The sequence below is a fragment of the Hyaena hyaena genome, unplaced genomic scaffold (assembly GCF_003009895.1).
Source record: "Hyaena hyaena isolate Hyena2069 unplaced genomic scaffold, ASM300989v1 scaffold_3, whole genome shotgun sequence".
NCBI lineage: Eukaryota > Metazoa > Chordata > Mammalia > Carnivora > Hyaenidae > Hyaena > Hyaena hyaena.
In genome coordinates this window covers 685,660-699,950 of record NW_024080635.1, presented here as the reverse complement: position 1 = coordinate 699,950, position 14,291 = coordinate 685,660, and the positions used below count along the sequence as shown (strand labels likewise).

The window sequence follows — 14,291 nt, the reverse complement described above, 5'->3', positions numbered from 1 at the left end:
ATGGCACTAAGAGATTATCCCTTCAATCCTATCCCCAGATGAGCAAGGTTCCAGTGTGACCAGAAACAGCCATACCCTCCTATGCAACTGACTCTGTATACAGTAGGTACTCAGTAAATCAAAGATGGATAGATAAATGGATGGGTAGAAGGAATGAGAAAAAGTGAAGATTGGGGAAAAGCTTGGGCACCGGTATACTGGTATATTGCATATTGGTATACAACACTCATACAGTTCCAACAAGGGTTGTGGGTCCAGCCTTCGTGAATTTTTTTAATGCTTGTCAATCTCTGAAACTGCATGGGAGGAATTCAGCCAACAGTTTGTCTGTGTGCTCTGGGGTAGTATTTTTGTCCTAAGTCTTCTTTGTCCTTCCTGTTGCAGGTGAGCCCTTGGATTCTGCAAACCTAGCACAGTGGAGAGAGTATGTATAGGGTCTGGAGTAGGAACCTACTCTGTCAATCAACACTTCAAATTCCAGCCCAGTACTCCGTGTTTCTATGACTTCTGAGCTGGTCACCTCATCTGCTTGAACTTTGTTTTCTTTGGTAAAATGAGAGAACAAATATTCCATGAAGTTGTAGGGAAGATTCGTCATCTTCCCAATGACATAAAACATTTGATAGATATCACCATTCTCCTTTACCCCCAGCTTTCTCGCTGTGATGATCCTATAGACTTTAATCATAGTCTCACTTAAAATGCTAAAACACAGATTTCTTCATATTTAGAATTTGATTAGAGTATCCTAGACTTGGGGTTCTAGATTTTGGGTGGTTTTTCCCTCATGGGACATTTGGCCATGTCCAACAAGGAGACATTTTGGTTGTCGCAACTGGCAGCGGGAGTGCTGTGTGGGCCACTGGCTTCTTGCAGGTACAGGACGTGCTAAAATGATGCACAAGACTGCCCTTTCCCCCCCAGAAGAATTATCTGGTCAAAATGTCAATAGTGCTGAGGCTGTGAATTCAGATGATCCTGTGACCCCATCCTCTCCCTTGTCCAGATATGTGTGTATGTGTATGTGTCCAGTGTGGAGCAGGGGAGAGGGTTTAGGGGGATGAACTCCAAGGAGAAGGGATAGGAGGGTCATATTACGAGAAGACCATTTCCCGAAGCATACCTGTGTGGAACACCCCTCTTTACGCATCCACTCTTCAAGACCCAGCTTAAGCCCTGGTTCCTCTGTGACATTTTCTTTGAGTGTCCAAGGATCCATTTCTCCTCCCCTAGGTCTCTCAAGGTTTGGCTGCTGATTCACAACTTACACCATATCCATCCCAGTAGGCCCTGCCTTCCCATTTCACACATATGCTACATACATTAGGAACTGAGCAATTAGGATTCACACCTTCTTTCGGTGGTTTACAAAATGGCAAAAGAAAGTCTGCATTTGTGCAGTCTTGGTATACCTCTGGTGAAGCCTGTTTTGAAACTTCTTCTGCAAGTGGCTGCTAATGGACTGATAATTGGTTTCCTGGCTTCCTTATGAAGTGTGAAGCATTTTGCTAGCCTGTCAACAAAGCATCAAACATCGTGCACCACCATCAGAGTTATTTTGTCTCTTCTTTCCTGTTGCATCCCTGGTGGTAGAAGAATAGCTGGATGAAGTTGGATGGGAAAGGCTCCCTATTCTTTTGCAAGGATCGGGGTGAGATGGGCAGAGCTCAGGAAGAGTGAAGACACGGTGCAGCCCGGCCAGAGCGTTCTCACCAGGACACCAGCTTGAGCACATGTTCTGGGCAGGAACCGAACAGCTCCGAATCCAATACGTGGAGCTTAGACAGGGTCGATGCTCAGTAAATATTTTCAGATGGGTGGAAAGTGGTACTACCTCCAACTGGTATTGAGCTGCAATCCCTGGAGATGTGAATTAACCAAGGAGTAAGAGAGTAATAGGAAAGAAGCTGGTTCCAACTTTTCTTTCAAAATGCTTTTCACTGTGAGAAACACCATCTTCTTTAAAACCTAGATGAAAAAGACCATCTATTGAGCACCTACTACTGCGAGGGCAGCTCAAAAGCCAGCAGAATGATTCTAAAGTCTCTGCTTGCTACAGAAAATGTTTTGGAACATGAAGGAAAGAGTGTGTTTGTATGGTCTCGGCAGGGCGATTGCCTAGTAAAGAACTGTTTTGAAGAAAATGTTTCAAGAGGAGAACAATGCACCGCTTTGCATTTCTTTGGACAATTGTTCACAAAAATCTGAACCATCAAACTCCTTCTCCTATCCCCTTCTAAATCCTAAGAAGAAAAGTAGGGTTTGTCTGCTAAATATTGCACTAATATTTATTGTGACAACATGTGGTAAAATTTAGGGCGTTTATGCTGACTTTTGTATGTACATTTTATCACTATGTTATATGATACAGAGACTATATTATCTGATATTTTTAGAGATGCTTATAGATGTCTATAGATCACACACTGTGATATATTTGATCTGGGATCAGGAGTAGAGCCCCAGTTTAGCATATCCCGCAATCAAAGTATATGACTGGCTCTGTCAATGACCCACTTTCGGAAGTGGTTTCCAAGCACTCACTGTGGGTAGTGAGGACTGTTTGTACCATAGTTATCTTGTTCCAGAGATATGATCCGAGAGGGTTAGAATTTGGGGAGCCAGAACAGAGTGCTACTACACGGGATGGATTCAGAAACCAAAAACCAGAGAGAAGATGTCCTGGCCACAGTCATGATGCTGAACCAGGACTGAGAAACAAGTCTCCAGAGTTTGAATTGAAAGCCATCTCTGTGCACCAGGACTTCTTAGTGCCACCTTCCACCACCAGTTAGACTGTGAGCACCCTGAGGGCAAAGCCAGGCACCTGTGGAAGCGTCAGCTTAGGGGCTGGGGACTCGGTGGAGAGCTGACAGATGGCACTCGCTCCTTTGACTTCACAGAATAGGGCTGCAACCTTGCTGTGTGGTGCAAAAAGGCCTGGGGCCACCTGGCTCTTTCTGGCCTCCTTCTTGAAGCCAGCATCCCTGAGACTCAAGCTGTGCTCTCTTACACCCAAATGACCAGAAAAACCTGAGCAATGGGAGTATCTTGGGGATGCCGGCCCCTACATCCCACAATCATCCAGAAGAAGAAATGCCATGCTCGGCCCTCCAGAGTGCCTGCTTCACAGTTCTCATCAAGAAGGCTCAGGCTCCTCCACCTTATTTTAAACCACAGAATGCACCACTCCACACGTGCCAGAATGGCTCTACCCTTGCTCCTTCTCAGCTGTTTGTGAGCAATGCCCAGCTCACTGGAAAATGAAGAGGCTGCTGAGAAGCACTTCATGACCCCTTGCTCCTACTGAAGGTTCTAGAAAGATTTTCTAAAGCTCCTCCTAAGGGCTAAAAGATCAAATAAATTCTTGGAGGACTCAAGTGACAGCCTTCAGATAGTGGTCTGCTACCTGCATCCCTCAACTTGTGAGGCAGGAAGATTTACCCTGTCCTAAGAAGTCAGCTGGCTCTGCTACCCACTTCTTTCTACCAGCTCTCTGCCCCGGAGGCCTGACCATCTTCCACTTGTCCTTGCCTTGTTTCATCTAATGGATTTCAGAGACAAAGCCCCCATAAAACCCGGGGTTCCCACAGTCTGTACCTTTGCTGTTTGAGGCCCTGCCTCCAACCTAATGGGCAGAGCCCTCCTCCATCCACCCACTTGGGCTTCATTCCTGCTTGCACTGGGCTGCTCTGTGTCAGGCTCCCCTGTCCCTCCAGGCCCCGGTCCCTCTGGCTCCCAGTGTGCTATGAGGCCAACACTGGTGGGGCACTATATTTTAACCACATCCAGCCACAGAGAGTTCATGCAATTTTATTTTTTTGCAACAAGGGTGTATCCAAGAGCAATTTGATGTATATAGAAAAGCAATTTGTTCTTTAAACCTCTGAGAATTTCTACATAAACTCACAAGTCATCACAAATACTTTGTCAAAACAAAGTGATTTTTCTGTTTGAAAAGGTATGACCCAAACTCACCGACTCATATACCAAAGTCTCAGTCCTAACTGAGGTTCCCTTGTAACCCCAGGTTATTCTCTCCCCCAGCCCCAGGGCTGGGGGAGCAGTCTAGTATGTGTAGCACCCAGAGACCCTGAGAAGCCCACTGCCGTGGGAGAAGTGATCAGAGGGTCAGGCTTCCGCCCTCCCCGCCAAGAAGCAGATGGAGGAGGCAGGATGGCGAAGCTTGGGAGAAGAAGACGTGGTAGCCTTTGATTTCTCAACAGAGACCAAAGGGGCTCCTCCCTTTGCTGCAAACAGCCCCTCACACTTGCCAATCCTGCCAGGCCCAGGACCTAAAGTACGACTTGTGCCGGAAGGTATGGTCATACCATCCCAGAGGAAGGAAGAAGGATCTCCTGTTGTCTCCTTTGGATGAGCGCCCAAAAGGATCAACAACCCAAAGACAGCTTGATTCCCCATCCCTCACTACATCCAGTCCAAGAGGAAGCGATTTGAGGAAAACTTATATCCTGGCAAGGCCGTGGTTTCCCACAGCACCCGGAGGCTGGTACAGAGTTGGTAATCTTACAAACCTGCCAGTCCCTTCCACCCTGTTTTGACTGTATGGTGTCACTGGTGGCAGCAAGAGTGAGGAGCAAATGTCGGGGCCAGAGGCTGGTGGACCAAGCCCTGGTGGCCTCTACCTTGCTCTCAAGGATCACCACGGAAGGTAAGGCGACATGAAGAAGGCCCCCAAATGTCAAGATCAATCATTCTCGGTGCCACGGTCTACATTACTGCCAGAAAGGAGGACCCAGCCAGCAATGCTGGGAAGAAAAGAAACCAACGAGAAGCCGTTGTTATGACCCACAAGGTTCCCAAGGATGAGGCTGGAATTAGCTGGGAAATGGGGCCCACTGCTTCTTGATGGAGACCCCAAAGCGGCCTCCTCCCTGCTCACTTACACACGCAGCCTGGCTTCTTAGCCGACCACTGGTTATTCTTTTGGCACGTGATTGCCTTCTGCCCCACCAGCTCGAAGGCAGGCTGGCACTCAAACTTGAGTGTGTCACCATGGTGGAAGCGGGAGCCTTCCCTCCGGCCGTAGGCAGGGATGCCGGGATCGCCACAGCTGCCCTGCTCGATCTCTGAAAGACAGGAAGGAGAGAAAACAGACACAAAAGGTGACTTCCTACCTCTCTCGGAGCCAGAGGCCCACTGCTGCAGCTCTGCCAGGAGTCGGTGCTCAGAGCAGCATAGGCAGGACCTTTCCTGAGAAATCCTGCCTTGTCCTGTTTAAAACCACATTCTGGAATGCCCGGGCAGGTGGGGGTGGGGGAGGCTCAGTCAGGTAAGTGTCCGACTCTTGATTTCACCTCAGGTCACAATGTCATGGTTTGTGGGTTCAAGCCCCACATCAGGCTGTGCGCTGACAACGTAGAGCCGGCTTGGGATTCTTCCCCGCCTCCATCCCTCCCCCACTAAAGCCCACACCCTCAAAATAAATAAACTTAAAAAAATTAAAAAAAAAAAACAATCCACATCCTGGGATGAATGTGCCTTCCAGCCAACAAATGCCAGAGACTCTGTGTCCACACAGAGCATGCAGGTGCTTGGATATTTTCGTTCAGTGAAGGTGGGTCTACGTTCTTCATGAGATACCTGTCTCAGGAGCTAATGAATCTCAGCCTGGAGCTTACTGAACTTGACTCTGTGCTCAGGTGACTAGATAGACCTTCAGCTCAGTCCATTCCTGAGCAGCAAAGACAAGCATGAAATGAGAAGGCTTTTACTGCCTGCCATTCCCCAAACCAGAGATTAAGTAAGAATCAATATTTGCTACCTTCTGACATGGAAGTACTTTCTCGAATTTTCTTTAATTCAATTGAAGATGGTGCAGGTAAAATGAAACAAATGACTCACTAAATATGCCTTTAAAGTTCGTGGTGAGTCACACACAGAGTGGGTTCCCTGAGGCAGCTTGGGGGGCCCAGACACTGGGGGGCATGACGAGCTGGCTGCCTCACAGGAGGGTCAGCTAGACCCTGGAGACTTCAGGGAAGGAGTGTGTCTTGGCCAAGTCCCTGGAGTTTCCTCTGGAGCCCTGTGCTTGGTGTGTGAGAGATGGAGTGGAGAGGAGGGGCAAGGGGGATGGAGGGGAGGGAGGAGAAGAGGAGGAGCCGTTCCCGGGGAGGAAGGCATCTTGCAGGAAAGAAAGGGAGTCATGGATGAAGGGACAGAGAGTGAGGTGAGGGTGGGTGGTAGGAGATTTGGGAGAGGCCGCTGGAGTAACCAGGGAGGTTTGCTGGACACCTTCCCAGGATCGTCAGGCCAAAGGGATCCTGCCTTTTCTGGAGACACCATTAGAAGCCATCATGAGTCCAAGTCCCTGAAGTTGCTGTGCGTGACCCTATCAGGGATGATTCTCCAAAAATATTCTTAGCACAACCGGTGGGTTTCTGTGGCCTGATCAGGCTAGCCCCATGCACTGCCTTATATGGACGGGCTCTTGACTATTACATTCATGTCACCCCGAAAACCAGGGCCTCCAGATCTCTGCTGAAAGCTGGCAGAACAAGGCATTCTCTGGCTGGGAGTGTGTGTGTGTGTGTGTGTGTGTGTGTAGGCATCCAGAAGGAGCACCTAACTCAAATTTGGAGGGTGAGGCTGGAAATATGGTATGGGGAGTAAGACACTAAATTTTAGCACAAAATTTTAGGGGGCACCAAAAAAAAAAAAAAAACCCTCAGCAAGCAAGACAAATAACATCTTCATGCAATAATTTTTAGAAAACCAAAATTAATGCATTTGAATCAAGTCCACAATGAAAAAAAAATTAGAATTTAAAATAAAGACCAGGTCTGACCCAGCACATGTGTGACTCACTTCACTGGCCTTTCCTTAGTCCTGGCCATCTGAGCCTCTTGTTATTTAAAATGTTGATTTTTTTATCATGGATACTTTGCATTAATCTTGGTGTTTAAAAATATACTGTATTAAATTATTTAACTTAATTACTGAGTATTTTGGCTGCTCCTTTAAACTTACGCCCGAGGCACATGCCTGTTTATCTCAGCTCAGTCCCAACCATGGCATCAGGGAAGGCTTCTTGGAGAAGGTGACATGTAAGATGCCTGAAGGCTGTGCAAGAGCCAGCAGGTGAAAGGAATAGATGGGATTCACTGCATCATTATTTACAATAACCAAGACATGGAAACACCTACCTACCCATGCATGAATGGGTAAACAAAATGTAGTAAATGTACGCGCACACATGTGCTCACACTCTTTCTCTCTCACTCTCACTCTCTCTCTCTCTCTCTCTCTCACACACACACACACACACACACACCACTGGAATATTATTCAGCCATAAAAAAGAAGAAAATCTTGATATTTTCAACAACATGGATGGAACCTGAGGGCATTATGCAAAGTGAAATGAGTCAGAAAAAGACAAATACTGGATGATCTCACTTATACGTGGAGTCTAAAGATCCAAACTCAAAACCAGAGAGTAGATTGCTGGTTGCCAGGAGTGGGATGGGCTGGGGTGGAGCAGGGAGGGGAAACTGATCAAGGGGGTCAAAGGGTACAAAGTTCCCAGTGGAAGGTGAGTAGGTTCTGGGGATGTAATGTACAGCATGGTGACTACAATTAACAATATGGTATTGTATGCTTGGAATTTGCTAAGAGAGTAGACCTTGTAAGTTCTCAACACACACACACACACACTCACACACACACACGCACACGCACACACTCTGTGAGGTGATGTGATAGATGTGTTAACTAACCTGATTGTGGGAATCGCTTCACAATACATACATGTATCATATCATCATGCTCTACACTTTAAACTTACACAATGTCAATTATCTCTCAATAAAGCTGGAAAAAAAGAGAAAGGGATGAGTGGGAGGGAAGGGCCGTTCAGGTGGAGAAGAACCCATGCAAAGTCGCAGGGATGACACCGTCTGTAGGACTGCAATGAAAGCAGAGATAATAACTCACTAATCGCTATTATAACTAAGTTGTATGACTAATAATTCTAGTGCTGGCTATGTGCTGGCAGTCACTCTGAGCATTCCAATATTTCATCCTTATAAGTAACCCTATGAGCTAGGTACTATCATTCTCACTTTAAAGGTGAGGAAACTGAGGCCCAGAGAAATCATGTAATTGTCCAAGGTCATCTGAGTTATTTGAGATCCAAACATATGGCTCCAGGGTTTTTACTATCGCACCACATTGCCCTTCTACAAGTACAAGTATGGATATTTCCTACAAGGTGGTGGGAGATGATGCTGGAAAAGGTGTGTGGGGCCGACCCATGAAACACACTGTGTAATCTGCTAACAAGACTGGGTTGAGGATAGGAGGCAGTAGGGAGTTGACAAAGGGTTTCTTTTTATGTAGCATTTCATATTGTGCACTTTTTTATTTTATTTCATTTTTAAATTTTTAAATGTTTATTTATTTTAAGAGAGAGAGAGACAGTGGGCAAGCAGGGGAAGGGCAAGGTCGGGGGGTGGTGCACAGGATCTGAAGCAGGCTCCAGGCTGAGCTGACAGCACAGAGCCCAATGCGGGGCTCAAGCTCACAGACTGCGAGATCATGACCTGAGCCGAAGTCGGACACTTAACTGATTGAGCCACCCAGGGGGCCCTCATATCGTATATTTTATTTTATTTTATTTTATTTTATTTTATTTTATTTTATTTTTTAAATGTTTTATTTATTTCTAGGAGAGAGAGAGAGACAGCGTGATCAGGGAAGGGTCAGAGAGAGAGGGAGTCACAGACTGAAACAGGCTCCAGGCTCTGAGCTGGCAGTCAGCACAGAGCCTGACGCGGGGCTCGAACTCACGAACCGCGAGATCATGACCTAAGCGAAAGTCGGACGCTTAACCGACTAAGCCACTCAGGCGCCCCATATCGTATATTTTAAAAGGTCACCCTGACTATTGTCTGGAAAAGGTCTGGGGGCAGCAATTCTGGAGGTAAGGTGATCATTCATTCATTCAGCAAGCACACAAATGTCTACTTAGTGTAAGCTGCTGTGCAGGGCACCGGGGTGCAACGGGGAACAAGGCACACACAGGCCCTGCCTCCCTGAAGTTTCCATTCTGGTGGGGGGCTCACAATAATCTGGGGGATGTTTTGATGACATCCTGGGCTGGGCAAAGACATAGGGGGTGGGGAGAGGTAGACAGATTTGGGAGGTAGAAAAGCAGGAAGCCATAGGCCATCCTGAGAGTGAGCGCGCCAGGGATAAAAGAGAAGTCAGGATCTACAATGCCCTGGGTTTGGCCTGGGCTCCTGGGTGCGCTTCACTGGGACAAGAATGCAGAAAGAAGAGCAGGTCTGTAGGTTCACTGGTAAGACGTGCTGAGTTTCGGGATGCCTGGGATACCTCCAAGCGGACACACCTAGTAGAAAGTGGCTACATGGGTCTTAAGTTCAGGAGAAAAGTCTAGCGTAGGGGTACAGAATTTGGGATTCAGCTCACATATGGTAAAAGAAGCCATGAGAAGGATGTGACCACCCACGGAGAGTGAGACATCAGTCCTGGGCAGAATAATTCAGAACACTGGATGGCCCAGCAGAATGCTGGCAGAGCAGGGTCACAGAGGCTTGGGGAAGAATGGCTTTCGAGGAGAAGATCTCCAGCCTCGAAGGCTCAGGGAAGCTTAGGTGGGGCTGACAAGCAGGTGAGAAGAAAGAGGTCAGCTGCTGATACTGGCAGGAGTGGCTGCATGCAGTGATGGGGCCACACGCGATGGGAGAAGAGAAAGATGATACAGGAGGAACAGACGACTTTTAAAGAAGGCAGTTCTTAGAAGTGAAAGAATAGAGAGAGCTTACGTGGTAACTCGGGGGGAACATGGCCTTGAAGTGGGTGTTGTACAAATATTTTTAAGATCAGAGAAATGTAACCATATTTAAATGCTAGGGAAGGAGACAGGCAAAAAGACACATAGAGTAAATGGCTAACTGAAGAGCTGGAGGACAGATGGGGATGACAGCTGGAGGCTCTAGAGCAGGCAGGGCAGGGGACCCAGGGCACACTGCAGGCTAGCCTGAGACACCAGGAAGCTCCTTCCTGCATGACAGGAGGGGGGAGGGAGGAGGTGATCACCAAGCTTTCAGGTACGATGCAGGAGCATGAAGGGGGTCCTGCCATGGCACAGGCTCTACTTCCTAAATGGAGGAGGGGGCCATGGTCTTTGCTGAAGGACAAGGCCTACGTGTGGGGAAAGGGATTCAACATGGACAAGAATGTCTGAGGCACTCACCCCGGAGAAGGGAAGATCATGGCTGGATGGACTGCCACCTTGCGCCTAAGGAGGGATGACGCGTGTACAGGGCACCCCCGAGCAGGGCTGTGTGACTTGTCCCCGAAGCCCTCAGTAACTTGGTGCATGCACGGAGAAAGGGGCTCCAGGACTGATGGAGGGGTGGGGCTGGGTTTGGAGAAAGGGAAGGCCACTGGGGCGATGAGCTGAAGATATGGTTAAAAGAATGGCAGAGGCGTTATCCTCGGGGCTCAGGCTGACGGGGGAAAGAGCAGGAGGGCCTAGGGATCTGGAGGCCAAGGGAGGATGATGAACAGGAGCACAGTGGGCAGGGAGAGCTGAGGGGACAAAGGGCCTGGCGTGGGCGCGGGTGCTGGAGAACAAGGTCCAGCTGCAGCCAGAGGGCGGTGCTATGAAGTGAAAGGTCAAGTGGCTGGAAGGCAAGGTGATGGCAAGACTTGGGGTGGAGAGGAAGAGGCCGGTGACACTGATGAGAGGGGACAAAGAGCCAGACGTGGCGACATCATGAGGTCCAGGGAGATGGGAGACACATGGCTGGAACTGCACTGGAGGGTGAACTGCGAACCCACCTCTCAACTGTGAAGTTCGTGGGTCTGGCCCTGGTAATGGTGGCCTCAAGGGGAAGTCAGGTTTAAGGGAGCACTTGGCGAAGAGGTCCAGGAATAGGAGAGGGGGATGCGTAGGGCCAGGACTGCGTGCAGGGGAGAAGAACAGAGCAGGGTGGCTGGAGACTTCGGCAGAGGGGCTGGTGGCTGGCTTGTGTTCCTCAGACACCCCTTTGGGGTGTCTCTGTTGGGCCCTCCCTCCAAGCCCAGGGCCAACCCCTGCTGAGAGGACGGGGACCCAGGCCCCTCGCCCTCCTGCAGAAGGCTCACTGTACTCCTCTGCCTTCCTGAAAGGCACTTGACCTTGACCCTCCCGGTCAGGTGCTGACCCAGTCTGATGTCAGGGCCCAGGAAAGCAAATTGATAAGCCAAATTCTGACTTGGAGAAAATCATGCATACAATTTCCTGTTATCTGGTTAATATAATTCGATTTTTTAAGTGTTGCTCCCTCCCTCTGTCTCTTTCTCTTCCTCCCTCCCTCCCTCTCTCCTTTTGCCTACAAAAAGCAAGCTGGAAAACATGAGGTGAGTGTTTCAGAGATGCTCCCGAATTCCAGTGTGATGGGCTCACTGCTCAGTGTATTTGCTCTCCCTTTGCTCGGCGCCTTTATCCCTATCATCTGTGATCAATCTCACAGTCTTCTCCCGGGTTTTTCCATTTCTATTACCGAATTGGAATCCTCCTTCATGACAATGTCTGTCCAGGAGGGACTGCATCATGTGTCTTTCTAAATCCACCATCTGATTGCTCTGAGAAGGACAGCGCCACGCGGAAGCGGCGGGGTGGGGGTGGGGGGGGTGTGGATCCAAGCTTGAGCTGTGACTTGCTGCCTTTCCAAAGGGGTGGTACTTCATTTGTCCCTTCATCCAGTCACTGTGCCCTCAGCCTGGGCCACCGCCTCCTCTCCTCCCCTCTTCACGTGGCCCACTCGTCATGCTGTGGATTAGCTTCAGAGGCCGCCTCCTCAGAGACGCTTTCCCTGACGACACCCCTTACGTGATTCCCATTTTCTTGCCTCTCCTGGCTTCCCATCTTTTCCATCATGGCACTGCCTGACCTTTGTAAGTACTGATTCATGTGATCAGTTACTGTTCTAGACACTTGGGGGTACAGCAGTGGGGAACAAAGCACAAGAATCTCTGCCCTCAAGCTGCTTACTGCCTGGAGGGTGTGAAGGACAGAATGATTCACCCACTCCACCCCCCTGCTCCTGCGGCCTGCCAGGTTGGCTCCCCTGTTTCTTATCCACTGGAATGTCAGTCCTACAGAGGTGGGTGTTGGTTAGGAATTATTGACTCAGGAACACAGAGAACATTATCGAGTGTGCGAGTCCAGCTAACAGGTACTCTGTGGAAACTGTGCTAAGTGCCACGCTCAGCACTACAGACAGAAAGTAGCCTGACCCATGGTCCCTGGCCTTGGAGAGTCACAGTCAAACGGGTGCAGAAGTAAGTACAAGGGGAGTGATGAGGGCAGGGGAGGAGGTATGCACCTGACCACACCACCTTTGGGGAGAGCAGAGGAGGAAGTGCAGTGGGGCTGGGAGCGGCGGAGAGCCTTCGCAAGCTGGACACCTGGGGATCAGCCTGGATTCGGCCTCCCCTCCCCACCCACAGCCTCACTAACTGCCTCATGCTGGCCCCCATCCTAAACATCCCAGCACCCTCTGCTCTCCGGCCCCTCTTTCACCGTTCTAGTCCACCCTCTACCTGAATGGTGGCATTAGGCGAGAGTGGGTCCCCTGCCTCTTGTCTCTATTCTGTACTCTGCAAAGCAGGCAGAGATGGCTCAGAAAGAAAAACCCCATCATTACTATGCCCCACACATGGATTCTTTCATGGCTGCCTAAAACCCAGATTAAGTCCCTAACTGCTTGGCGTGGCAGGACCTTGCTTCCCCCCTCCCACTCCAGACTTATCTTTGGCCATCACTGACCTTGAGATTTATATGTCCCCAAACTGAGCAGCCTGTGGGGAGGCAAAACAGTGCAATCGTGATGAGCAGGGATCTAAATTCTGGCTCTGATAAAAGTAGGAGACCTTGGGCACATTTCTACTTCTCCTTGAGCCCTATTTTTGTCATCTGTAAAATGGAAATGGTAATAACGCCCACCTTACAGGGTTGTTTTGAGGATTTAATGAGCTTATGTATATAAGACAATTATCAAAATGCCTGGCACATGGCATATAACCGGTAACCAGTAGGTGTTTCCCCATAGTCATTATCACCCTGTGGCTGGCAGAGCCCAGCCAGCTCTCACATGGCTCTCACGTGGCACCTGTGTCCTCTCTTCCTGAATGAATGCCCCCTGCTCCTCTGTCGGATGAGGAATTGCCATTAAGCATCAGCTCAAGTTCTTTCCAATCTGAGATCTTCCCTCAAATCACCCAGGCAGACTTAGGGGATCTTTCTTTCTCACTCCCAGCCTTTTGGACAGTTTTCTGCCATGGCTCCATTGCTGTTGTTTAGGGCATGCATTTCTCTGTGTTAAATGAAAAGTTTCTGGAGGATCAAGACAGTGTTTTTTTTTTTTTTTTTTTTTAATATTTTTATTTATTTCTAGGAGAGAGAGAGAGAGAGACAGCGTGAGCAGGGGAGGGTCAGAGAGACAGGGAGACACAGACTCTGAAATAGGCTCCAGGCTCTGAGCTGGCAGTCAGCACAGAGCCCGACACGGGGCTCGAACCCACAAACCGCGAGATCATGACCTAAGCGAAAGTCGGACACTTAACCGACTAAGCCACCCAGGCGCCCCCAAGACAGTGTTTTTGAAGAGTCTACACTACCAGCAGAGTGGGAGGCATGGATGGGGCATTCAATACACGTTTGCAGGAAGACGAGTGGTGGATAGGGAGAAGGATGGAAGGAAAGAAGCAGGAAGGAGGAATGGAGGAAGAGAGTGTAGCATCTGGAAAATTGGAAATTCACAGTGGCAGGAGGTGATGGTGAAGAGAGATGAGACCACAGACAGGGTGCGAGGGACACTGTGAAGAGCCTGGTTCAGTGACTGATGAGTCATCTATGTGTTGTCCTGGAGGCTGTCAGTTCCTTAAAGCCAGGGGTCCCATCCCTTCTTCCCTCTGTATCTCCAGAACCAAGGAGAGTGTCTAATGCATACTACGCGGCCCAGACCCATTGTTCAATTAGCACAAACCCCTTTCGAGTGACCAAGCCACCTCTGGTGCTTAAGATAATCCTGGCCATGCCTGGATCTCATGGATTTCCTTAGAATCACATCCCACTCCACTTCTCTGCTTCCGATGTGAAGGGTACAAGGAGGCAAGGGACATAGTGTATCTGTTTGCCATGTGCATTTGGGTTTTCGTGTATTGCCTTGCAAAGGTTGTCACAAATGGGGTGGAAGTGTGGATGGATGAAGTGGGTGACATTCTCCCTTCCCCATCTCCTTCCTCCACAACACTAC

General features: G+C 49.1%; 1 protein-coding gene across 1 annotated transcript in view; it reads right to left on the bottom strand.

The window, feature by feature from the left end:
- The window catches only part of CSMD2 (CUB and Sushi multiple domains 2), a 597,675-nt gene that overhangs the window by 246,993 nt on the left and 336,391 nt on the right, over positions 1-14,291 (bottom strand). The window contains exon 13 of the mRNA XM_039231736.1: positions 4,908-5,090. Coding sequence (XP_039087667.1) covers positions 4,908-5,090 — 183 coding nt within the window. The remainder of the gene's footprint in view (positions 1-4,907; positions 5,091-14,291) is intronic.